The following is a 27,677-nucleotide window of genomic DNA, read 5'->3' as shown; positions in this document are numbered from 1 at the left end:
GGACATTAACAAACACACACACACACACATGTTGCGAGTGTAACCGATGTGAAATGGCTAGCTAGTTAGCGGTGGGGCGCACTAATAGCGTTTCAATCGGTGATGTCACTCGCTCTGAGACCTTGAAGTAGTTGTTTCCCCTTTTCTCTGCAAGGGCCGCGGCTTTTGTGGAGTGATGGGTAACGATCCTTCGAGGGTGGCTGTTGTCGATGTGTGCAGAGGGTCCCTGGTTTGAGCAGAGGGTCCCTGGTTCGAGCAGAGGGTCCCTGGTTCGAGCAGAGGGTCCCTGGTTCGTGCAGAGGGTCCCTGGTTTGAGCAGAGGGTCCCTGGTTCGTGCAGAGGGTCCCTGGTTTGAGCAGAGGGTCCCTAGTTCGAGCAGAGTGTCCCTGGTTTCGAGCAGAGGGTCCCTGGTTCGAGCAGAGGGTCCCTGGTTTGAGCAGAGGGTTCCTGGTTCGAGCAGAGGGTCCCTGGTTCGAGCCCAGGTTGGGGCGAGGAGAGGGACGGAAGCGATACTGTTACACGAGCAAGCACTCACACTCACACTCACATACACTCCAGCAGTATACCCTTGCTGTGACTGTGAAAACCCCAGGATGAAAATGTCAGCTGATGTCTTTGTTATACTATACTACCTTGCACATCATCATGTCTGACCCAGACCTTCCTACCTACCACATCATATCTGACCCAGACCTTCCTTCCTACCACATCATGACTGACCCAGACCTTCCTACCTACCACTTCATATCTGACCCAGACTTTCCTACCTACCACATCATCATGTCTGAACCAGACCTCCCTACCTACCACATCATGACTGACCCAGACCTTCCTACCTACCACTTCATATCTGACCCAGACCTCCCTACCTACCACATCATGACTGACCCAGACCTCCCTACCTACCACATCATGATTGACCCAGACTTCCCTACCTACCACATCATGATTGACCCAGACCTTCCTACCTACGACCACATCATTTGTCTGACCCAGATGTGTCATAGTCAATGACAGTTCACCTGCACCAATACCCAGACATATTCATCATGTCTGACCCAGATGTGTCATAGTCAATGACAGTTCACCTGCACCAATACCCAGACATATTCATCATGTCTGACCCAGATGTGTCATAGTCAATGACAGTTCACCTGCACCAATACCCAGACATATTCATCATGTCTGACCCAGATGTGTCATAGTCAATGACAGTTCACCTGCACCAATACCCAGACATATTGATCATGTCTGACCCAGATGTGTCATAGTCAATGACAGTTCACCTGCACCAATACCCAGACATATTCATCATGTCTGACCCAGATGTGTCATAGTCAATGACAGTTCACCTGCACCAATACCCAGACATATTCATCATGTCTGACCCAGATGTGTCATAGTCAATGACAGTTCACCTGCACCAATACCCAGACATATTCATCATGTCTGACCCAGATGTGTCATAGTCAATGACAGTTCACCTGCACCAATACCCAGACATATTCATCATGTCCCTTTTTGCATTCTCACTCGTCTTTACTTTCAGAGAATGTTAAGGAGTTGAATGAAATACATTGCATTCATTGGAGAGTACTCACAACGGTCTCCTGCAACTAAACTATAGTTATATTCATTCTCACATATAGTTCGAACTATAGTCAATTTTAGCTATACAAGTACAAAAATAGTGACCCCGAACCACAGATATCCTATAAATGACTATGCCCAGAACATCCACAAATGCATTTAGGTCATAGGTCACATGGAATATAATTGTATTTTTGACCTGATAAAAATAACAACAGGTAATAAGTACATGACATCTGTGTGTGTGGATTTTATGGAAACCCAGGTGTTCTCATCCGTATCATTGCAGAATGGCCCTCGGCGCCTCTCTAGTGCGCTCACAACGACTCCTAGCGGACAAACCCGGAACAGCAGTAGGGAATAAAATCCCTTCCGTTGCCTGATTGAGCATCCTCTACCAAACCTCTGAAGCGCAGTCGGGGAAACAAATAAGGACCCGTTTCTATACGATTTCTAATAGCACCTCTATTTTCATTCAACTTTTCACATAGATGTACAGCAGTCTGGTGATAAAGACACATGTGCATGACTTGCCACTTGGCCAGAAAACTTGATTGATAATGGCAATTCTGGGAAAGAGAATTAAAACAACATTTATCAAACATGCGCAAAAGGTTCAAAGATAGAGAGGTGGATTTTTGTTATAAAACGAGAACATTTCAGACCGGCGTGTGAGACAATAACCGGAAACGATGTTCTATTAAGTGTGGATCCAGTCATGGAATTTGGCCTCTGGAATGTGGCGCTTTTTTTTCTCCCCCTCTCACCAGAAGCTCGTCCCTTTTTCCTTCTACCATCCGATTGGGCGAGACGCGTTCTTAGGAATGTCATGAAACTATTTAAATAGCACTTTGTCCCCTGGTTTACAGTTAAGTTCTAGCGTCCGATACCGGAGAGAATTACCATTAAATTAAAGCAACAAAAGAAACGACATTTCTGCGTATTAAATCAGAACCCATTCCGTTAAAAAAAAAAATCAAGAAACGCTTGAATCTTGTGGATTATTATTGGATTTCAATTTCTATTTGGATTTGACTGTTTCTCTCTGCTCTTTTCATTCAACAGGTGGGTGAGCAATATTTCGATTTTCTTTCAAGGAATCTATCCAAATGTATATATTTTTATTAGTATATTCTATTATAAATAAATAATGTGACATAATAAAGTGTGAAATAATAATGTGTTTTGATGATTGTTTATTTAGATGTTTAAAAAATGTATTTTATGTATAAATATTACTATAATATATCACATTTAGCAGACGCTTTTATCCAAAGCGACTTGCAGTCATGTGTGCGCACACATGAACTTTTGTGAAAAGTGGACCTTTGACGTTTCTATGTTTATTTTTCATAGGTAAAAACCAGTTTCACCATGACGTTGACAGGAATATTTCTGCTATTGATGCTTTGGACCTGCGAGAGCGTACGAGTTGCAGGTGAAATCATTTTCCTGATGAGTTCGTCTACTCTAGAATGAAAGGAGTTTGAGCTTCGATTTGAACATTAAACTATAGAAAAACATCAACGTTTTTAAATGCATTATTAAATCCTCTTAATGTATTGATTTACCCTGACAATGGTTCAACATAGAGATGATTTTAGAGTTTATTCTTCACAACAACAATAATCCATTCCAAAGACAAGTAGACAAAGACTAACTGTTTACGCTCATTCCCCGGTCTCCTGCATACAGAGAGCCGAGACGACAATAGCGTGTACGACCTGTTCGAGCTGGTCCACGTCTCCAAGAAGAACCACGGAGTGACCCTAGTGAAGGGCGACGACCCATACAGTCCCGCCTACAAGATCCTCAACCCGGACCTGATCCCCGAGGTCCCCGAGAGCTCCTTCAGGGACCTCATTGATTCCATCCACGCGGAGAGGGGATTCCTTCTCCTCCTCAACTTCAAGCAGTTCAAGCGGACCAGGGGCTCCCTCCTGACGGTGGAAAAGCGTGACGGATCCGGAGCCGTGTTCGAGATCGTCTCCAACGGGAAAGCGAACACCCTGGATGTGGTTTTCTCTACAGTGAATAAGCAACAGGTGGTGTCGATAGAAGATGTGGACTTGGCGACGGGCTACTGGAAGAATATTACGCTGTTCGTGCAGGAGGACCGGGCGCAGCTGTATGTTGGCTGTGAGGAGGTGAACACGGCGGAACTGGACGCTCCCATCCAGAGCATCCTCACTCAGGAGACTCCCATCACGGCGCGTCTCAGAATCGGGAAAGGAGCGGTGAAGGACCGGTTCATGGTAAGTGAAGCGCACATGCAGAGCTCACGCAACGACGCATGATGGACCCAGATATTATACGTTGTCGAGTTGCTTTAGATGTTTAGTAAGTGTTGAATATAGGATTGTGTAACACGTACACGCGTAAATATTATCGTGCGTAAAACCCATAGACCGATGCGTAAAAGTTACACACGGTATTGAAAACCCATCTAAGTGACCCATAGTGTTGCATAGAGCAGAGTGATAGTAACGGTGAGGTACTAGAGGTAAAAATGTACCATTGATTCTCGCAGGGGGTGCTCCAAAACGTTCGCTTTGTCTTTGGAACCACTCTAGAAGCGATACTGCGCAACAAAGGATGCCAAAACTGTAAGTAACATAATCATTAATAACAGAAAGCATCTTTGTGTGTTTATCCGTACATCACTGGTTGTTATGCTGAAGCCAGCAAGCCATTCCTAAGAATATGCATGACTGTTTAAAAGCCTCATGGGAAAGTTGAGAAGGAGGGGGGGGGTCACGTTTATATTGCCATGGAAAAGCTGGGAAGTTTACTAACACTTCAATGCCTCCCCAGGGCTGGGCACATTAGCTCATTAACTTCATTGGTGATTCAAGATAGTATGATGCTGCAATGTTCTGTATGATGCTGCAATACCCTGACTGTAGTTACATATTCCCAACTGTAGTTATGTCACCAATGAGCCCTGGGGACTGTGTGTCTGTTGTGGTCTGATGTGTATTAGCATTACAGTCTACAGTGTGTCTGTTGTGGTCTAGTGGGTATTACCATTACAGTCTATAGTGTGTCTGTTGTGGTCTAATGTGGTCTGATGTGGTCTGGTGGGTATTGCCATTACAGTCTATAGTGTGTCTGTTGTGGTCTAATGTGGTCTGATGTGGTCTGGTGGGTATTACCATTACAGTCTACAGTGCTCTAACTGTCTCTCTGTGTGTTCTTACTCCCTCCCTCTTTCTCCCAACCTCCTCTATATCCCTTCTTCCCTCCCTCCCACTTACTCCCCTCCCTCCCTCCCTCCCTCCAACCCTCTCCCACTCCATCTCATTTATCTCTCTCTCTCCCTCCCTCTATCTCCCATCTGTATCCCTCCTTCTCCCCCGTTTCTCACTCCCCTCCTCTCTTTCTCTCTCTCTCCCCTCTGTCTTCCCCCTCCCCTCCCTCTGTCTCCCCCTCCCTCTCCCTTTGTCTCCCCCTCCCCCTCCCTCTCCCTCTGTCTCCCCCTCCCTCTCACTCTGTCTCCCCTCTCCCCCTCCCTCTCCCTTTGTCTCCCCCTCCCTCTCCCTCTGTCTCCCCCTCCCTCTCCCTCTGTCTCCCCTCTCCCTCTGTCTCCCCTCTCCCTCTCACTCTGTCTCCCCCCCTCCCTCTCACTCTGTCTCCCCCTCCCTCTCCCTCTGTCTCCCCCTCCCTCTCCCTCTGTCTCCCCCTCCCTCTCCCTCTCTCTCCCCTCTCCCTCTGTCTCCCCCTCCCTCTCCCTCTGTCTCCCCTCTCCATATGTCTCCCCTCTCCCTCTGTCTCCCCCCTCCCTCTCCCCCTATGTCTACCTTCTTCTCCCCTCATGTCCTTCCCTCTCCTCAGCTGTTCTGACTGATAGAATCATCGTTATGGACAACCCCATCAATGGGTCCAGCCCTGCCATTAGGACTGACTACACTGGCCACAAAAGTAAAGGTAAACACAACCAAACTGCCGGTCTCCATATTAAACCCTGTTAAAGGCTCCTCAATAGGAAGAGAACAACACAGAAGATAAAGCATTCTATTCTACTGTCAACAGTTGTCTGTAGCTGTAGGGAGTTGAAAGTAATTCTGGAAGCCTTCATGTACACTGATGGTCACTCTGTGTTTCCCATGGAATGAATGTATCTCTATGGTGTTTTCCTTCCCTCCAGACCTGCAGATGATCTGTGGGTTCTCCTGTGAGGACCTGGCTGGCATGTTCAAGGAACTGAAGGGGCTGGGAGTGGTGGTGAAGGAGCTGTCTAACGAGCTGCGCAAAGTGGTGAGGAAACACACCTGACTCCTGAACCAGATGTCTGTCTGTCTGTCTGTCTGTCTGTCTGTCTGTCTGTCTGTCTGTCTGTCTGTCTGTCTGTCTGTCTGTCTGTCTGTCTGTCTGTCTGTCTGTCTGTCTGTCTGTCTGTCTGTCTGTCTGTCTGTCTGTCTGTCTGTCTGTCTGTCTGTCTGTCTGTCTGTCTGTGTCTGTCTGTCTCTGTCTGTCTGTGTCCGTCTGTCTGTGGCATGAGACTCTGCAACAACCAGTTGTTCTGCCACTGCATGTGTACCTTGCTTAGCATACTGGTCTCCCAGTACCAGCTAATCTGACAAACTGCATTGTAATTCATTCATTACATCAAATTAGGTCCACTTTTCTTAATTAACTCTCACTTGGAAGACTTCTTAATGATAAACCAGTGTGAGGTGGTTACAGGCGTTCTCAAACACATGAGTCTCCTCCAAACCACTCAGGCTATCAATAAATGAAAATTGAAAGTGTGTGGATATGAAACCCTTAACCCTTGAGGGACTGAGCGCTCTTCTCATATCGTATTCATACTGAATGTTTCATATCTGTCTGCTCCTATCAGACGGATGAGAACAAGCTGTTGATGAACAGAGCGGGGATCCACAGTGGAGTCTGTCTGCACAACGGCATCGTCCACAAGAACAAGGCCGAGTGGACCGTCGACGACTGCACTGAGTGCACTTGTCAGGTAAGGACCGAAGTCGAGAGACTGTGTGTGTGTGTGTGTGGGGGGTCAAGTCTGTGTGTTTGCACTTGCACACAGCCACAGCCACTTGCAAACACACACTCATCCCCCAACTCAGCAAGCGCCTGCTCACTACTCCAGAGCTCTGTCATCTGGCCAGTAATTGGGTAGGAGGAGGAGGCTGGAATCAGGCCAACAGTGGGTCTGTAGTGATCTGACCATGGCCCAGGCCTACCAGTGCAGTGAACAGACAGAGCCTGAACAGGAGGGATGTTCCTCTCAGCACACACACACACACACACATACCACACAACATGACATGCACTGAATGTACAAAACATTAAGAACACCTTCCTAAAAATTTAGTTTCACCCCCCCCCCCCCCCCGCTCAAGTTGGCTAGATGTCTTTTGGGTGGTAGACCATTCTTGATACACACAGGAAACTAAAGAGCATGAAAAACCCAGCAGCGTTGCAGTTCTTGACACAAACCGGTGCCCCTGTCACCTACTACCCCGTTCAAAGGCACTTCATCAATTCACCCTCTGAATGGCGCACATACACAATCCGTGTCTCAATATTATCAAGGCTTAAACATCCATCTGTAACCTGTCTCCTCCCCTTCGTCATGGAAAGAGCAGGTGTTCATGTTTTGTACACTCAGTGTGTACAGTGCTGTTTTCATAGTGTGCAGTGCTGTTTTCATAGTGTACAGTGTTGTTTTCATAGTGTGCAGTGCTGTTTTCATAGTGTGCAGTGCTGTTTTCATAGTGTACAGTGCTGTTTTCATAGTGTACAGTGCTGTTTTCATAGTGTACAGTGCTGTTTTTATAGTGTGCAGTGCTGTTTTCATAGTGTACAGTGCTGTTTTCATAGTGTGCAGTGCTGTTTTCATAGTGTACAGTGCTGTTTTCATAGTGTGCAGTGCTGTTTTCATAGTGTACAGTGCTGTTTTCATAGTGTACAGTGCTGTTTTCATAGTGTGCAGTGCTGTTTTCATAGTGTACAGTGCTGTTTTCATAGTGTACAGTGCTGTTTTCATAGTGTACAGTGCTGTTTTCATAGTGTGCAGTGCTGTTTTCATAGTGTACAGTGCTGTTTTCATAGTGTGCAGTGCTGTTTTCATAGTGTACAGTGCTGTTTTCATAGTGTACAGTGCTGTTTTCATAGTGTACAGTGCTGTTTTCATAGTGTACAGTGCTGTTTTCATAGTGTACAGTGCTGTTTTCATAGTGTACAGTGCTGTTTTCATAGTGTACAGTGCTGTTTTCATAGTGTACAGTGCTGTTTTCATAGTGTACAGTGCTGTTTTCATAGTGTGCAGTGCTGTTTTCATAGTGTACAGTGCTGTTTTCATAGTGTACAGTGCTGTTTTCATAGTGTACAGTGCTGTTTTCATAGTGTGGCTGCTAATGTAAAAACGTCTTTAGAAAATACATTTGATAGATTCTTCTTCTTTTTTTTTTTTACCACCTACCTGAGTGACGACACGTTCTTCAAGTTCAAGAAATGACCTAGTCCTTTGTCACTGTCTCCGCCCCTCTGCAGAACTCTGCCACCGTATGCCGCAAGATCTCCTGCCCACTGATCCCCTGTGCCAACGCCACCGTGTCTGATGGAGAGTGTTGCCCGCGCTGTGGAACACGTACGTTTCTCTATTCTCCATCGTTCCAACTCTAGAATTAGAATGAACGGTTCTGATTCTATGGTTCCATTTGTGCCGTTCCAACTTCCAACCAAACTATTCAGCTCTCAGGAAGTAACATAAAACATACAAACAAAGGTTGACAGTATACTACTGTATTATGAACCCAAAGCTTGTTCTGTTTTACTGTAAATCTATGAATGGCCTGAGTTGTCCTAGGGCTTAATGTCTCTAAGACAAACAGGCCATTTCAAACAACACTCCATTTACTGCCAGCTATTTGGACCTCCTTCACCAACTAAAACATGAAACCACAACAACCTTTCTGGATGTAAAGGTTTCTATTCAAGAAAACCAAATTCATTTTAAGGGTGATTTAAGTTCTCTGGCTCGTCAACGTATGAGTGTGTCGGGAACAGTGGCGTGTTATCCACCCCAAAACATCTTTGAATCTTCAACTTTTAATGGCTATAATTTGGCCAAATTGGTTTAAGTGGAATGGAAAATTGTTGGGCTGTTCAGCGCTGCCATCCTAAACTCAAGAACAAGTGACATTTTCCACATACCTAAGACAGCAGTGGCCCCTAAAATCTAAAGACACATGGAGAACCTCTCAAAAGGTCACTCAAAAGTTTTGACATGATCAAGAACCCTGCTATGAGCAAATTCAATTTGCTCTTTAAAGTAACAACGGTCAATGGGAGATCCCAGTCATATTTCTAGAGGGACTTATCCATTTCCACTGGGTTTTCTCCTGCCCCTGAAATTCCTGGAGTGGGCCATCTCTCTGACTCTACACACACACACACACACACACACACACACACACACACACACACACACACACACACACACACACACACATACACACCACACACACACACCCCGGGGTTAAACTCAGTACATTAGACTGGAGCTTTAAGACCTTTAAGAGCTTATAACCCTCATTTTCTGCTTGGGGACTCTGCAGTCCAATAGCTCTCTCATTGTCTCCCTCTCTCTCCTCCTCCTCGCTCCTTCCCTCCCCTCCTCTTCCTCCTCTCCTTCCCTCCCCTCCTCTTCCTCCTCTCCCTCCCTCCCTCTCCTCGCTCCTTCCCTCCCTCCCTCTCCTCGCTCCTTCCCTCCCACCTTCTCCTCGCTCCTTCCCTCTCTCCTTCCTTCCTTCCTTCCTCCTCTCTTCCTCCCTCACCTATTCTACCTCCTCTCCCTCCCCTCCCTCCCTCCTCTTCCATCTATCCTCACTCTTTCTCGCTCCTCCCCTCCCTTCCTCCTCTCCCTCCTTCTCTCGCTGTCTCCATAGTGAGTGACTATGCGGAGGACGGCTGGTCCCTCTGGTCTGAATGGACACACTGTTCCGTGTCTTGTGGGCGGGGCATTCAGCAGAGGGGCCGTTCCTGCGACCGCATCAACAACAACTGCGAGGGAACCTCCGTCCAAACCAGGGACTGCTACCTTCAGGAGTGTGACAAACGCTGTGAGTTCAGTGTTCACATGACAAACGACCAAACAAATCACATTCATCAATCGTCACACAGGGAAACTTCTATCACAGATTTGTATCCATGGTGACAGAAACGATAGACCTGCACCCACATCTAAGTATCCATCCACAGATCAGCCACCTGTGTCTCTACAGAGCAACAAGTCACTGCCATAACACTTGAGCATATTTTACCCTCTTTTGACTGGACAATGACCTATATACCCATAACCAAGTTTCTCATTGACCCCTGACCTTTAACCTCTGACCTCTGCTCTGTGTTGTCCCTCCAGTCAGGCAGGACGGCTCCTGGAGCCACTGGTCCCCCTGGTCTTCCTGCTCGGTCACCTGTGGGGCGGGTGTCATCACCCGTATCCGCCTCTGCAACTCCCCCACACCCCAGCTGGGAGGCAAGGACTGCCAAGGAGAGGGAAGACAGACTGAGAAGTGCACCAAGTCACCCTGCCCAAGTGAGTACCATTAAGTCACAGGCTTTTATGCACAAGAACTGGGTCATCTCCATTTGACATCCGTCAAATGCCTTTTCATGCACACCACACCGTGAGATGTTTCTAGTCAAATGCCTTTTCATGCACACCACACCGTGAGATGTTTCTAGTCAAATGCCTTTTCATGCACACCACACCGTGAGATGTTTCTAGTCAAATGCCTTTTCATGCACACCACACCGTGAGATGTTTCTAGTCAAATGCCTTTTCATGCACACCACACCGTGAGATGTTTCTAGTCAAATGCCTTTTCATGCACACCACACCGTGAGATGTTTCTAGTCAAATGCCTTTTCATGCACACCACACCGTGAGATGTTTCTAGTCAAATGCCTTTTCATGCACACCACACCGTGAGATGTTTCTAGTCAAATGCCTTTTCATGCACACCACACCGTGAGATGTTTCTAGTCAAATGCCTTTTCATGCACACCACACCGTGAGATGTTTCTAGTCAAATGCCTTTTCATGCACACCACACCGTGAGATGTTTCTAGTCAAATGCCTTTTCATGCACACCACACCGTGAGATGTTTCTAGTCAAATGCCTTTTCATGCACACCACACCGTGAGATGTTTCTAGTCAAATGCCTTTTCATGCACACCACACCGTGAGATGTTTCTAGTCAAATGCCTTTTCATGCACACCACACCGTGAGATGTTTCTAGTCAAATGCCTTTTCATGCACACCACACGTGAGATGTTTCCAGCCAAATGCCTTTTCATGCACACCACACTGTGAGATGTTTCTAGTCAAATGCCTTTTCATGCACACCACACTGTGAGATGTTTCTAGTCAAATGCCTTTTCATGCACACCACACCGTGAGATGTTTCCAGCCAAATGCCTTTTCATGCACACCACACTGTGAGATGTTTCTAGTCAAATGCCTTTTCATGCACACCACACTGTGAGATGTTTCTAGTCATATTTACATTTACATTTAAGTCATTTAGCAGACGCTCTTATCCAGAGCGACTTACAAATTGGTGCATTCACCTTATGACATCCAGTGGAACAGCCACTTTACAATAGTGCATCTAAATCTTTTAAGGGGGGGTGAGAAGGATTACTTTATCCTATCCTAGGTATTCCTTAAAGAGGTGGGGTTTCAGGTGTCTCCGGAAGGTGGTGAATGACTCCGCTGTCCTGGCGTCGTGAGGGAGTTTGTTCCACCATTGGGGGGCCAGAGCAGCGAACAGTTTTGACTGGGCTGAGCGGGAACTGTACTTCCTCAGTGGTAGGGAGGCGAGCAGGCCAGAGGTGGATGAACGCAGTGCCCTTGTTTGGGTGTAGGGCCTGATCAGAGCCTGGAGGTACTGAGGTGCCGTTCCCCTCACAGCTCCGTAGGCAAGCACCATGGTCTTGTAGCGGATGCGAGCTTCAACTGGAAGCCAGTGGAGAGCGGAGGAGCGGAGTGGCGTGAGAGAACTTGGGAAGGTTGAACACCAGACGGGCTGCGGCGTTCTGGATGAGTTGTAGGGTTTAATGGCACAGGCAGGGAGCCCAGCCAACAGCGAGTTGCAGTAATCCAGACGGGAGATGACAAGTGCCTGGATTAGGACCTGCGCCGCTTCCTGTGTGAGGCAGGGTCGTACTCTGCGGATGTTGTAGAGCATGAACCTACAGGAACGGGCCACCGCCTTGATGTTATTTGAGAACGACAGGGTGTTGTCCAGGATCACGCCAAGGTTCTTAGCGCTCTGGGAGGAGGACACAATGGAGTTGTCAACCGTGATGGCGAGATCATGGAACGGGCAGTCCTTCCCCGGGAGGAAGAGCAGCTCCGTCTTGCCGAGGTTCAGCTTGAGGTGGTGATCCGTCATCCACACTGATATGTCTGCCAGACATGCAGAGATGCGATTCGCCACCTGGTCATCAGAAGGGGGAAAGGAGAAGATTAATTGTGTGTCGTCTGCATAGCAATGATAGGAGAGACCTTGTGAGGTTATGACAGAGCCAAGTGACTTGGTGTATAGCGAGAATAGGAGAGGGCCTAGAACAGAGCCCTGGGGGACACCAGTGGTGAGAGCACGTGGTGAGGAGACAGATTCTCGCCACGCCACCTGGTAGGAGCGACCTGTCAGGTAGGACGCAATCCAAGCGTGGGCCGCGCCGGAGATGCCCAACTCGGAGAGGGTGGAGAGGAGGATCTGATGGTTCACAGTATCGAAGGCAGCCGATAGGTCTAGAAGGATGAGAGCAGAGGAGAGAGAGTTAGCTTTAGCAGTGCGGAGCGCCTCCGTGATACAGAGAAGAGCAGTCTCAGTTGAATGACTAGTCTTGAAACCTGACTGATTTGGATCAAGAAGGTCATTCTGAGAGAGATAGCGGGAGAGCTGGCCAAAGACGGCACGTTCAAGAGTTTTGGAGAGAAAAGAAAGAAGGGATACTGGTCTGTAGTTGTTGACATCGAAGGGATCGAGTGTAGGTTTTTTCAGAAGGGGTGCAACTCTCGCTCTCTTGAAGACGGAAGGGACGTAGCCAGCGGTCAGGGATGAGTTGATGAGCGAGGTGAGGTCAAATGAGGTCAAATAGGTGAGGTCAAATAGTCAAATGCCTTTTCATGCACACCACACTGTGAGATGTTTCTAGTCAAATGCCTTTTCATGCACACCACACCGTGAGATGTTTCCAGCCAAATGCCTTTTCATGCACACCACACTGTGAGATGTTTCTAGTCAAATGCCTTTTCATGCACACCACACCGTGAGATGTTTCTAGTCAAATGCCTTTTCATGCACACCACACCGTGAGATGTTTCTAGTCAAATGCCTTTTCATGCACACCACACCGTGAGATGTTTCCAGCCAAATGCCTTTTCATGCACACCACACCTTGAGATGTTTCTAGTCAAATGCCTTTTCATGCACACCACACCATGAGATGTTTCTAGTCAAATGCCTTTTCATGCACACCACACCGTGAGATGTTTCTAGTCAAATGCCTTTTCATGCACACCACACTGTGAGATGTTTCCAGCCAAATGCCTTTTCATGCACACCACACCTTGAGATGTTTCTAGTCAAATGCCTTTTCATGCACACCACACCGTGAGATGTTTCCAGCCAAATGCCTTTTCATGCACACCACACCGTGAGATGTTTCTAGTTAAATGCCTTTTCATGCACACCACACGGTGAGATGTTTCTAGTCAAATGCCTTTTCATGCACACCACACTGTGAGATGTTTCTAGTCAAATGCCTTTTCATGCACACCACACGGTGAGATGACTCTAGCCAAATGCCTTTTCATGCACACCACACTATGAGATGTTTCCAGTCAAATACATATGTTATGACATTAGTCAAATGCCTTTTCATGCACACCACACTGTGAGATGTTTCCAGCCAAATGCCTTTTCATGCACACCATACCGTGAGATGTTTCTAGTTAAATGCCTTTTCATGCACACTACACCGTGAGATGTTTCCAGCCAAATGCCTTTTCATGCACACCACACCGTGAGATGTTTCCAGCCAAATGCCTTTTCATGCACACCACACCTTGAGATGTTTCTAGCCAAATGCCTTTTCATGCACACCACACCGTGAGATGTTTCCAGCCAAATGCCTTTTCATGCACACCACACCGTGAGATGTTTCTAGTCAAATGCCTTTTCATGCACACCACACCGTGAGATGTTTCTAGTCAAATGCCTTTTCATGCACACCACACCGTGAGATGTTTCCAGCCAAATGTCTTTTCATGCACACCACACTGTGAGATGTTTCTAGTCAAATGCCTTTTCATGCACACCACACGGTGAGATGATTCTAGCCAAATGCCTTTTCATGCACACCACATGGTGAGATGTTTCCAGCCAAATGCCTTTTCATGCACACCACACCGTGAGATGTTTCCAGCCAAATGCCTTTTCATGCACACCACACCGTGAGATGTTTCTAGTCAAATGCCTTTTCATGCACACCACACCGTGAGATGTTTCCAGCCAAATGCCTTTTCATGCACACCACACCGTGAGATGTTTCCAGCCAAATGCCTTTTCATGCACACCACACACCAGCCAAATGCCGTGAGATGTTTCTAGTCAAATGCCTTTTCATGCACACCACACCGTGAGATGTTTCTAGTCAAATGCCTTTTCATGCACACCACACCGTGAGATGTTTCCAGCCAAATGCCTTTTCATGCACACCACACCGTGAGATGTTTCCAGCCAAATGCCTTTTCATGCACACCACACCGTGAGATGTTTCCAGCCAAATGCCTTTTCATGCACACCACACCGTGAGATGTTTCTAGTCAAATGCCTTTTCATGCACACCACACCGTGAGATGTTTCCACCCAAATGCCTTTTCATGCACACCACACCGTGAGATGTTTCCAGCCAAATGGCTTTTCATGCACACCACACCGTGAGATGTTTCTAGTCAAATGCCTTTTCATGCACACCACACCGTGAGATGTTTCCAGCCAAATGCCTTTTCATGCACACCACACCGTGAGATGTTTCCAGCCAAATGCCTTTTCATGCACACCACACCGTGAGATGTTTCCAGCCAAATGCCTTTTCATGCACACCACACCGTGAGATGTTTCCAGCCAAATGCCTTTTCATGCACACCACACCGTGAGATGTTTCCAGCCAAATGCCTTTTCATGCACACCACACTGTGAGATGTTTCTAGTCAAATGCCTTTTCATGCACACCACACCGTGAGATGTTTCCAGCCAAATGCCTTTTCATGCACACCACACCGTGAGATGTTTCTAGTCAAATGCCTTTTCATGCACACCACACCGTGAGATGTTTCCAGCCAAATGCCTTTTCATGCACACCACACCGTGAGATGTTTCCAGCCAAATGCCTTTTCATGCACACCACACCGTGAGATGTTTCCAGCCAAATGCCTTTTCATGCACACCACACCGTGAGATGTTTCTAGTCAAATGCCTTTTCATGCACACCACACCGTGAGATGTTTCCAGCCAAATGCCTTTTCATGCACACCACACCGTGAGATGTTTCCAGCCAAATGCCTTTTCATGCACACCACACCGTGAGATGTTTCTAGTCAAATGCCTTTTCATGCACACCACACCGTGAGATGTTTCCAGCCAAATGCCTTTTCATGCACACCACACCGTGAGATGTTTCCAGCCAAATGCCTTTTCATGCACACCACACCGTGAGATGTTTCCAGCCAAATGCCTTTTCATGCACACCACACCGTGAGATGTTTCTAGTCAAATGCCTTTTCATGCACACCACACCGTGAGATGTTTCTAGTCAAATGCCTTTTCATGCACACCACACTGTGAGATGTTTCCAGCCAAATGCCTTTTCATGCACACCACACTGTGAGATGTTTCTAGTCAAATGCCTTTTCATGCACACCACACTGTGAGATGTTTCCAGCCAAATGCCTTTTCATGCACACCACACTGTGAGATGTTTCCAGCCAAATGCCTTTTCATGCACACCACACCTTGAGATGTTTCTAGCCAAATGCCTTTTCATGCACACCACACCGTGAGATGTTTCCAGCCAAATGCCTTTTCATGCACACCACACCTTGAGATGTTTCTAGTCAAATACATAATCTCAATCCTCATCTTATCTCTACATAGTCGGTTTCCCTAGCAGGTTGTCACTGTTTGTTTGGCACGTCAACAAACAAGAATTTGTCTAAAGAAACAAAGACTGTCACTCGGGCTACTTGTCATTGTGTCTATTTAATACAACACAGACCCTACTAGGGACACCACGTACACCTGTACTGACCTGTACCTGTCTCTCTTCTTCACTCTCAGTCAACGGTAACTGGGGACCCTGGTCGCTATGGGATACCTGCTCTTCCACCTGTGGGGGAGGAGCCCAGACACGTAAACGTCTCTGCAACGACCCCGCCCCCAAATATGGTGGCAAGGAGTGCCAGGGTGACTCCAAGGCCACTCAGCTGTGCAACAGGAACGCCTGTCCCGTCGGTGAGTAGCAGGCGCTGGATGAGTAGCCCACGTCTCTTATCACTCCTACATGCTGTGAATTAGTTGCTAAAATTGTCGTTTTTAGACAGTTTAGTTAGTACACTAACACTTTCAAAATATGACTTTTAATTCTTTTAGGGCTTATTAAAGACACAAAAGCCTACTTAAACACACACAGCACTTAGTACTTAGAAGCAGTCAGTAATCAGTACTGAAAGCCAATGTCTCTGTCCTCAGATGGTTGTCTATCTAACCCCTGCTTTCCTGGGACCAAGTGCACCAGCGTTCCCGATGGAACATGGAGTTGTGGGAAATGTCCCACTGGTTACTCTGGTGACGGCATCAAGTGCGAGGACATTGACGAGTGCAAAGAGGTTCCTGACGCTTGCTTCGTGTTCAACGGAGTCCACCGCTGTGAGAACACTGACCCTGGTTACAACTGTCTGCCCTGTCCCGCACGCTACTCTGGACCTCAGCCCTTCGGCAGGGGAGTGGAGGAGGCCATCGCCAAGAAACAGGTAGGTACGATCACCTGGTGCTGTGGACTACAGTTGGGATGATAGTCCTGTCATACTGGATCTCTGTCCTCAGTTGATTTAGAAGTTTAGAAATATGGAATTTAGAATTAAGAATTTAGAATTTAGAATTTGGAATTTACAAGATCAAAGATCGCTTTACAAAAGCCTAGCTTTTCTTTGTCCAGATCTGTTACATGGCGGTCAGCAGATTGAGCTCTTTGAAAACAAAGCCAGGTAGCCACAATATTTCCCAGCTTGTCTGACCAACTCTTCACTTCCTCCCCCTCCAGGTGTGTACACCACGTAACCCCTGCTTGGATGGGAGCCACGACTGCAACAAGAACGCACGCTGTAACTACCTGGGACACTTTGCCGACCCCATGTACCGCTGTGAGTGTAAGCCTGGCTATGCCGGAAACGGACACATCTGTGGTGAGGACACGGACCTGGACGGATGGCCCAACCAAGACCTGGTCTGTGTGGAGAACGCCACCTACCACTGCAAGAAGGTATGCACTTCCTGACTCGTATAGATCCCTGAATAGGTCCCTGAATAGATCACTGAATAGATCCCTGAATAGATCCCTGAATAGATCCCTGAATAGATCCCTGAATAGGTCCCTGAATAGATCCCTGAATAGGTCCCTGAATAGATCCCTGAATAGATCCCTGAATAGATCCCTGAATAGGTCCCGCTTGCTGTTTAACTAGTAAAAACCACACATCCCTTTTGAGTGACGTGCCAATGCTGACTGCAATTAGAAAGAACAAATCTTTTTGAAAGAAAAACAAAAAACGGGTACATTTAATGTCTTAAAGGACTATTACAATAGTTAAATATAATATTCATGCTTGTTGACTACATCGTGTAAACGTATGATGGGACTTTTCTTTTGTAGGACAACTGCCCCAACCTTCCCAACTCAGGCCAAGAAGACTACGACAAGGATGGTGTTGGTGACGCGTGTGACAACGATGATGACAACGATGGCATTCCTGACGACAGGGTAAGTGAAGAATTAATCATTGATTCACTCATTGAAGGTCTGACGTCCTACCCCTTACTGAGAGAAATGTATCCAGGTTATGCTACCTCCTTGGGTAGTCAGTGTGTGTATGAGCGAGTGTGTGTGTGTGTGTGTGTGTGTGTGTGTGTGTGTGTGTGTGTGTGTGTGTGTGTGTGTGTGTGTGTGTGTGTGTGTGTGTGTGTGTGTGTGTGTGTGTGTCTGTGTCTGTGTGTCTGTGTGTGTTCAGTTTTGGCAGTGAGACATAAATGTGGTTTTACATTCATCATTCATGCTGTGAAATAAGGGGAAGGAAAACAAAGCTCAAATCCCAACACAGAGGTACCACTCTGAACGAGCCGCGGTATAAACTGCTAGTCCTAACATTATATTTGGGACCGGGCCTAAATAGGCAACATGCTTTCATCCTTCCTCTCTCTATATAGGTTACACAGACCACAGCAAGTTAAAAGCACAGTATCTGAAATGAATATATCATGTCAGATGTTTTCCTAAGCAAGGTAGTGGACACAACTGATTCTTCTGGCGGTTCTGAGGCTGGAGTAATTGAATAGTGCTCTCTCGCTCCCCCTCTATCACTCCCTCTCTCCATTTCTCTCCCTCCCCCTCTATCACTCCCTCTCTCCATCTCTCTTCCTCCCCCTCTATCGCTCCCTCTCTCCATCTCCCTCCCTCCCACCTCTCTCTCTCCCTCCCCTCTCCCGTTTCTCCCTCCCCTCTCCTCTCCTCTCTCTCTCCCTCCCCCTCTCTCTCTTTCCCCCTCTATCACTCCCTCTCTCCATCTCTCTTCATCCCCCTTTCTCCCTCCCCTCTCCCCCTCTCTCCCCTCTCCCCCTCTCTCTCTCTCCCTCTCCTCTCTCTCTTTCCCCCTCTATCTCTCCCTCTCTCCCTCTCTCAATCTCTCTCTCTCTCTCGCTCTCTCCAACCTCTGTCTCTCTGCCTCTCTCCTCTCCTCTCTCTCCCCCCTCTCTCTCCCTTCCCCCTCAATTTCTCTCCTCTGCCTCTCTCTTTCTCCCTCCCTCTCTCGCTCCCCATCTACCCTTCTCTCCCTCTCCCTCCCCCTATCCCCTCCTCCCTCTCTCCCCTCTCTACAGGATAACTGTCCGTTCGTGTACAACCCCAGGCAATATGACTATGACAGAGATGATGTTGGAGATCGTTGTGATAACTGTCCTTACAACAGCAACCCTGACCAGACCGACACAGACAACAACGGGGAAGGGGACGCCTGCTCTGTGGACATTGATGGAGATGGTGAGACTCTAACCTAAGAGACTCTGACCTAAGAGACTCTGACCTAAGAGACTCTGACCTAAGAGACTCTGACCTAAGAGACTCTGACCTAGGAGACTCTAACCTAAGAGACTCTAACCTAAGAGACTCTAATGTAAGAGACTCTGACCTAAGAGACTCTGACCTAAGAGACTCTAACCTAAGAGACTCTGACCTAAGAGACTCTGACCTAAGAGACTCTGACCTAGGAGACTCTGACCTAAGAGACTCTAACCTAAGAGACTCTAACGTAAGAGACTCTGACCTAAGAGACTCTGACCTAAGAGACTCTGACCTAAGAGACTCTGACCTAAGAGACTCTGACCTAAGAGACTCTAACCTAAGAGACTCTGACCTAAGAGACTCTAACCTAAGAGACTCTGACCTAAGAGACTCTGACCTAAGAGACTCTGACCTAAGAGACTCTGACCTAAGAGACTCTGACCTAAGAGACTCTAACCTAAGAGACTCTAACGTAAGAGACTCTGACCTAAGAGACTCTAACTTAAGAGACTCTAATCTAAGAGACTCTGACCTAAGAGACTCTAACCTAAGAGACTCTAACCTAAGAGACTCTGACCTAAGAGACTCTGACCTAAGAGACTCTGACCTAAGATACTCTGACCTAAGAGACTCTAACCTAAGAGACTCTAACCTAAGAGACTCTAACGTTGCTTATCTGTCCCTATTTAAGACCTATACGATATAATGAACATGCTGTAGATTGGTGTTGAATGCAGGCACCCCACCGTTCAATGACAACGCTTTGAAACCAAGTGCAAATTGACAGTATGCACAAGCATGCATTGCATTACTAGCTCAACTACAAGTCATTTTCCTCACCTTCCTCCTCTTCCCCGGAATAACAACTACTGTGATTGGTCCAACAGGTATTCTGAATGAGAAAGACAACTGCCCGTACGTCTACAACGTGGACCAGAGAGACACTGACCTGGATGGTGTGGGAGACATGTGTGACAACTGTCCTCTGGAACACAACCCTGACCAGGTGTGTAATACATTCACTTACAACCTATTCTACACACACACACACACACACACACACACACATACACACACACACACACACACGTGCAGTCAGAGATGCGTAGGGGTACACATGCATGCCACTATCACAAACACTGTCTGTCATTCTAGAAGAACTCTCTCTGTTGAGTGATCGCTGCACTGGGTCGCTGTACTGGGTAGATGTAATGGGTCACTGTACTGGGTCGCTGTACTGGGTAGATGTAATGGGTCACTGTACTGGGTCATTGCACTGGGTCACTGCACTGGGTAGATGTAATGGGTCACTGAACTGGGTCGCTGCACTGGGTAGATGTAATGGGTCACTGTACTGGGTCACTGTACTGGGTCGCTGCACTGGGTAGATGTAATGGGCCACTGTACTGGGTCGCTGTACTGGGTCGCTATACTGGGTAGATGTAATGGGTCACTGTACTGGGTAGATGTAATGGGTCGCTGTACTGGGTAGATGTAATGGGTCGCTGTACTGGGTCGCTGTACTGGGTAGATGTACTGGGTAGATGTAATGGGTCACTGTAATGGGTCGCTGTACTGGGTCACTGTAATGGGTCACTGTACTGGGTCACTGTACTGGGTAGATGTACTGGGTAGATGTAATGGGTCACTGTAATGGGTCGCTGTACTGGGTCACTGTAATGGGTCACTGTACTGGGTCACTGTACTGGGTAGATGTAATGGGTAGATGTAATGGGTCACTGTACTGGGTTGCTGTACTGGGTAGATGTAATGGATCACTGTACTGGGTAGATGTAAGGGGTCACTGTACTGGGTAGATGTAATGGGTCGCTGTACTGGGTCGCTGTACTTGGTAGATGTAATGGGTCGCTGTACTGGGTAGATGTAATGGGTCACTGTACTGGGTCACTGTAATGGGTCACTGTACTGGGTCACTGTAATGGGTCACTGTACTGGGTCACTGTACTGGGTAGATGTAATGGGTCACTGTACTGGGTAGATGTAATGGGTCACTGTACTGGGTCGCTGTACTGGGTCGCTATACTGGGTAGATGTACTGGGTAGATGTACTGGGTCGCTGTACTGGGTAGATGTAATAGGTCACTGTACTGGGTAGATGTACTGGGTAGATGTAATGGGTCGCTGTACTGGGTAGATGTAATGGGTCACTGTACTGGGTCGCTGTACTGGGTCGCTATACTGGGTAGATGTAATGGGTCACTGTACTGGGTAGATGTACTGGGTCGCTGTACTGGGTAGATGTAATAGGTCACTGTACTGGGTAGATGTACTGGGTAGATGTAATGGGTCGCTGTACTGGGTAGATGTAATGGGTCACTGTACTGGGTCGCTGTACTGGGTAGATGTAATGGGTAGATGTACTGGGTAGATGTAATGGGTCACTGTACTGGGTCGCTGTACTGGGTAGATGTAATGGGTAGATGTACTGGGTAGATGTAATAGGTCACTGTACTGGGTAGATGTACTGGGTAGATGTAATGGGTCGCTGTACTGGGTAGATGTAATGGGTCGCTATACTGGGTAGATGTAATGGGTCGCTGTACTGGGTAGATGTACTGGGTAGATGTAATGGGTCGCTGTACTGGGTAGATGTAATGGGTCGCTGTACTGGGTAGATGTAATGGGTCACTGTACTGGGTAGATGTACTGGGTCGCTGTACTGGGTAGATGTAATAGGTCACTGTACTGGGTAGATGTACTGGGTAGATGTAATGGGTCGCTGTACTGGGTAGATGTAATGGGTCGCTGTACTGGGTAGATGTAATGGGTCGCTGTACTGGGTAGATGTAATGGGTCGCTGTACTGGGTAGATGTACTGGGTAGATGTAATGGGTCACTGTACTGGGTAGATGTAATGGGTCGCTGTACTGGGTCGCTGTAAGTCTAGGCTGTATCATGCCATGTTAAGGTGGAGTTATATCCTCTGCAGCTCAGGGGCACATACAGCATGCACGGGGAGCCAGGCTTTTCAATGGGGCATTGACATTGGCTTTGACTGCTCAGAAGGAAAGATGGAGTGATGGAGGGGTAGAGGCCAGGGTGGGGCCCCGGGCTGGTTGTTATTACCCAGGAATGGGCTCGCCCCTGGATGTATGCGTGCCCCGTCGGGCGTCGGCACACACACAAGCCCCGTGTGGATCCCACCTGTGCCATGCTAGACTGACGACCAGGAATGTGTTCGGAACAACAGGACTCAGTTAGGGGGAAATGGGCGGAATTCACACCAATCCAATCCTTCCCTCTCTCCCTCCCTCGCCTCGTGTGAGGCAATGAAATCTATGTGTAGTCTTGCCAAGCAGCAGGCACAGGAGATTCATGTCTGCAGGGATATGGCTAGAATGCTTCTGTCTGTGGAAAGACCTGCCTACTGGTGCTAGTGGAGGAGAGGAGGAGAGAGGGAAGAATGGAGGGAAGGAGGAGGAGAGAAGGAAGGAAGGAGGAAGAGAGAAGGGATGTGTTTATAGGGTACAGGGTTTATAGAATATTTTGATTGTCAGCAGATGAAAAGCTCCACCAGAAGACAAATTGATCTTGGCAGGTTTAGAGAGGGGAGAGTAAACAGAGCCTGGGGATAGTCCATCATGAGAGGAGAGATATTAGGAAATGAGAGGTTAAACAAATGGTACAGCTGGAAATCCAATCAGCATCAGGTGTCATTATCTTCCCCATGTTCTACACTTTACCTGTAGGAAGGAAACACAAAACAGACCCTAGATCAGTGTCAAAGGAGATCTACAGTAGGAGTATAGGAGAGGAGCACAGAATTTACGCCACATCGGTGTCTCAGGGCAACTCACAGTATGTTAACTAATCTCCACCAACTCACAGTATGTTAACTAATCTCCACCAACTCACAGTATGTTAACTAATCTCCACCAACTCACAGTATGTTAACTAATCTCCACCAACTCACAGTATGTTAACTAATCTCCACCAACTCACAGTATGTTAACTAATCTCCACCAACTCACAGTATGTTAATTAAATACCACCAACTCACAGTATGTTAACTAATCTCCACCAACTCACAGTATGTTAATTAAATACCACCAACTCACAGTATGTTAACTAATCTCCACCAACTCACAGTATGTTAACTAATCTCCACCAACTCACAGTATGTTAACTAATCTCCACCAACTCACAGTATGTTAACTAATCTCCACCAACTCACAGTATGTTAACTAATCTCCACCAACTCACAGTATGTTAACTAATCTCCACCAACTCACAGTATGTTAATTAAATACCACCAACTCACAGTATGTTAACTAATCTCCACCAACTCACAGTATGTTAATTAAATACCACCAACTCACAGTATGTTAACTAATCTCCACCAACTCACAATATGTTAACTAATCTTCACCAACAGGTGTATCTACTGTGTTGCAACCGCTAACATTAACTAGCATGCTAATGTAAATCGTCATTTACCTCTACAGGTTGACTCTGATGACGACCGTGTGGGAGACAAGTGTGACAGCAACCAGGACATCGATGAGGACGGCCACCAGAATAACCTGGACAACTGCCCCTACATCCCCAACGCTAACCAGGCCGACCATGACAAAGACGGCAAGGGAGACGCCTGCGACCACGATGACGACAACGACGGGATCCCTGATGAGAAAGACAACTGCAGACTGGCCTTCAACCCTGACCAGCTCGACTCTGATGGTGAGTTAGATGAAGAATAGGAGAGATACGAGATAAAATTGGAGTTCAATTTCTTATTCAACTAATAAGGTTCTCGACATTAGTTAACGGTTAAGTTCATTAGCTGCTTCATCCTAAAACATGTCATTTACTGAACTTTCAATCTTCTTCCAGGTGACGGTCGCGGAGATGTTTGCAAAGATGATTTTGACCAAGACAACGTCCCTGACATCTACGACGTGTGTCCGGAGAACTTTGACATCAGCGAAACGGACTTCAGGAAGTTCCAGATGGTTCCCCTGGACCCCAAGGGAACGTCCCAGATCGACCCCAACTGGGTGGTCAGACATCAAGGCAAAGAGCTGGTCCAGACCGTCAACTGTGACCCTGGCATTGCTGTTGGTGAGTGGATTGGTTGGGTGGTTGGTTGATTAGTGGGTGGCTTGATTGATTGATTCTAGACTTTGGGATATCTCAAAATAACCCAAGCCTAACTAAAAAAAACACCATCCTCTCACTGACATCTTCTCTGTTTCTCCGTTCTCAGGTTTTGATGAGTTCAACTCTGTGGACTTCAGTGGAACTTTCTTCATCAACACAGAGAGAGATGATGACTACGCCGGCTTTGTGTTCGGCTACCAGTCCAGCTCCAGGTTCTACGTGGTGATGTGGAAGCAGATCACACAGACTTACTGGAACAACAAACCCACCAAGGCTCAGGGATACTCAGGACTGTCCATCAAGGTGGTCAACTCTACTACTGGACCTGGAGAGCACCTCAGGAACGCTCTCTGGCACACGGGCAACACCCCAGGACAGGTAAGATGGACAAACACACAAACACACACAGGAAACACCTCAGGACAACACCACCTAACTCTCCCTATATTTCTCCTTCCTTCTCTAGGTGAGGACTCTGTGGCACGACCCTAAGAATGTTGGCTGGAAAGACTTCACAGCCTACAGATGGCACCTGATCCACAGACCAAGAACAGGACACATCAGGTAAGCACTGGAGACTCATTGGCCTGGTGGAGAGTTCTGAGGCTTTCCATAATGCCAGTATTTACTGTATGTCCTCTGATGGTTTGTCTCAAGAGTCGTGTTTGTAATTTCAGAGTGGTCATGTACGAGGGGAAGAGGATCATGAAGGATTCCGGGAGCGTATACGACAAGACGTACGCAGGCGGAAGACTAGGTCTCTTTGTCTTCTCGCAAGAGATGGTATACTTCTCAGACCTCAAGTATGAATGCAGAGGTAAGCAACAAGGACATTTCTACATCTTACTATCTCCAACAACACTTGTTTAGTGGAATCTCTTTCACAATAGACTTATGTGAAATACCAGACCACATAACTTAACCGTTTTGTTCTAAGTTTAATGCTTGACTTTTGTCCTTTGTTTTTTTTTCAGATGCATAATTGCACGGAGCAGGAAGCTCTTGGAACAATGCACCTTTCTGTATAAATATGAACGATATGTATTCCAATACAATGTCCAGGGACTGTTTTTTTCTACTCCTCTTTTCTTCTGCGTGACTCACACTGAAGGGGGCGGGTGGGGGGAATTCTGTTGTGGTCAGCCTCGGAGTAAATTGATGCTGGTTTGGACAGAGAACCATCCGGGTGACTGCCAGTCGAAGATCAGAGAAGCCACTCCTTCCCACCCAGAGCAGGTAGAGACGGGAAAAAACAGCCCGTTTGCTTGGCCTGAGTGAGAGACCGACCGATGTTCCCAACCGTCCGGACGATCTCTCTCTGATCTGAAAGACCTCATTCATCCCTGTGCGGGAAAGTCTCCCGATGGACAACTATGCACTTCCAAACTTTTACATCTCTCTCTCGCTATCCCTCTTTCTATCCATCTCTCTCTCGCTATCCCTCTTTCTATCCATCTCTCTCTCACTATCCCTCTTTCTATCCATCTCTCTCTCGCTATCCATCTCTCTCTCGCTATCCCTCTTTCTATACATCTCTTTTTTGTTCTGGAATGGACGTCCCAAAGAAATACTATGTGATGTTCCGTTTATATAAAAAGAAATCTAGGCGGATGTAGGTTCTGAACGATACAACTCTGATGATGAGGGGTTTTTGGCTCAGTGGTTGAAGAACGCAATAAGACTTTTTTACTTTAAGTTTTGTCAGGAAAGGACTTGTAGCCCTTGGAAGTCAGTTGCGTAACAACAAGATATGGAGGATGGTGTATGTATGATGTATATACGTATGTTTGTGTGTAAATAAGAAGACATTTAACGCTTGCTTTTACCCCTCTATATATGTTCGCTTGGAGACAAAAGAAAACAAACCAAAATTAAAACGAGCCAAAATACTTTTTTGTCAAATACATGATTGCTTGTAGGCTTTGTGGCTGGCATTAAATTGATATAGTTCAGTTGAAATGGAACATAGTGATACTCAGGGTAAGATGGGAGCGGCCATCTTAGCATATCAAACCATTGCAGAAAATGACATGGGAGGGCCAATTAAAAAAGGGCATTGACAGTGCCAGTAAATCAAAGCCATTCTGTCTATTACGACACTTTCCATTTCGAACATTAAATGTTACAAATATTCTGTTAATTTATTTTACAAATGTAAAAAGATCCATTTAGAAACATTGAACATCTTTAGAAGCTTAAAAAAAAAGAAATTTTGTTTGACGGTTGAGTTGAAGCAGCTAAAGTAGCCTAATGTGATTAGCATTAAGTTGTACGTAACAAGAACATTTCCCAGGACATAGACATATCTGATATTGGAAGAAAGCTTAAATTCTTGTTAATCTAACTGCATTGTCCAATTTACAGAAGCTAATACAATGAAATAATACCAGTGCACAGTTGTGAACTTAAAAATGTATTAATAAACCAAATAAGCACATTTGGGCAGTCTTAAAACAAAATTTTGAACAAAAATGCAATGGTTCATTGATTCCGTCTAAAACGTTGCACAAACACTGCTGCCATCTAGTGGCCAAAATCTCAATTGCGCCTGGGCTTTAATAATACATTATGGCCTTCCTCTTGCATTTTAAAAATGATGGTACGAAAAAGTACAAATGAAACGCATGTTTTTTCTTTGTATAATCTTTTCCCAGATTTAATGTGTTATATTCTCCTACATTAACTTCACATTTTCACAAACTTCAAAGTGTTTCCTTTCAAATGTCATCAATAATATGCATATCCTTGCTTCAGGTCCTGAGCTACAGGCAGATAGATTTGGGTATGTCCTTTTAGGCAAAAAATACTTTGAGGAAGTAAAGACTATTCCCCAGTGTTCAAGGTGTAAACTGATCCAGAGTCAGTCAGACTGGTGCCTTTGGTGTCAGAAGTGGGATCTTACTCTAATCCCATTATAGCCATGGTTAGAACTAGGGCATCTGACTCAGAATGGCATGTATGTGACCGGTGTATCCTTTTCTTCTGAGATTAAAAACAAAGGAACCTTTGATGTACACATAATACCTCATTGCTGTTGTATAATTAATTTGATCGAGAATACGCTTACAGAATACAAATGGATCAACATCTTATTGCTACTGTACCATGAATCTGTAAATATTACTACTTTTCTTTTCAAAACAGACCCACCCCCGCCCAACACCCCCCTACAGTAAAAAAAAAAAACAGTCAAATGGGAGAGTTGTTTTTATATACATATTCTATTTTTGCTTTTGTGTCTTTTGTCCAATGCTCTTTTAATGGATAAATGATTCTGTTTTGCTTTGTCTTTGCTGTTCTGTGTGTGAGAGATCGATTCGTGTAGATAAATGCTATTTAAATAATTTATCAGGATTCGCTGCCTGCGGAAGGGGGCGTGTCCGTATGTATAAACGGTTTGCACACTGACATGAGGATGTTCTGTTTATCGTTTATATTTTTATTTTTACCGTTATTTTTGTACAATTTAGTGAGGCTTGTTGTCTGTAAACATTTTTACTTAGTTGTGCAATGTTTTTAAAAAATGATGTTTTTATCCATAGCAATTATTTTGTTATATATACTTCAGAAACAATAAATAGTTGTTGAAATCCA

The 27,677-nt window shown here is 46.3% G+C and overlaps 1 protein-coding gene across 1 annotated transcript; it reads left to right on the top strand.

Moving 5' to 3' along the window:
- The first annotated feature begins 2,456 nt into the window (after positions 1-2,456).
- LOC115117345 (thrombospondin-1-like) lies at positions 2,457-27,677 on the top strand. The gene is made up of 22 exons (XM_065008601.1): positions 2,457-2,655; positions 2,947-3,028; positions 3,286-3,845; positions 4,121-4,196; positions 5,425-5,517; positions 5,738-5,847; positions 6,434-6,559; positions 8,104-8,200; positions 9,501-9,674; positions 9,974-10,150; positions 15,971-16,144; positions 16,382-16,662; positions 16,953-17,171; positions 17,562-17,669; positions 18,782-18,941; positions 19,850-19,968; positions 23,429-23,663; positions 23,817-24,044; positions 24,190-24,461; positions 24,550-24,647; positions 24,761-24,900; positions 25,058-27,677. Exons 2-22 carry the CDS (start codon positions 2,965-2,967, stop codon positions 25,063-25,065), a joined length of 3,519 nt encoding a protein of 1,172 aa, XP_064864673.1. The 5' UTR covers positions 2,457-2,655; positions 2,947-2,964; the 3' UTR covers positions 25,066-27,677.

This window comes from Oncorhynchus nerka, linkage group LG24 (assembly GCF_034236695.1).
Source record: "Oncorhynchus nerka isolate Pitt River linkage group LG24, Oner_Uvic_2.0, whole genome shotgun sequence".
NCBI classification, from domain to species: domain Eukaryota; kingdom Metazoa; phylum Chordata; class Actinopteri; order Salmoniformes; family Salmonidae; genus Oncorhynchus; species Oncorhynchus nerka.
The sequence above is the reverse complement of the archived record's forward strand: the minus strand, read 5'-3'. Positions and strand labels throughout refer to the sequence as shown.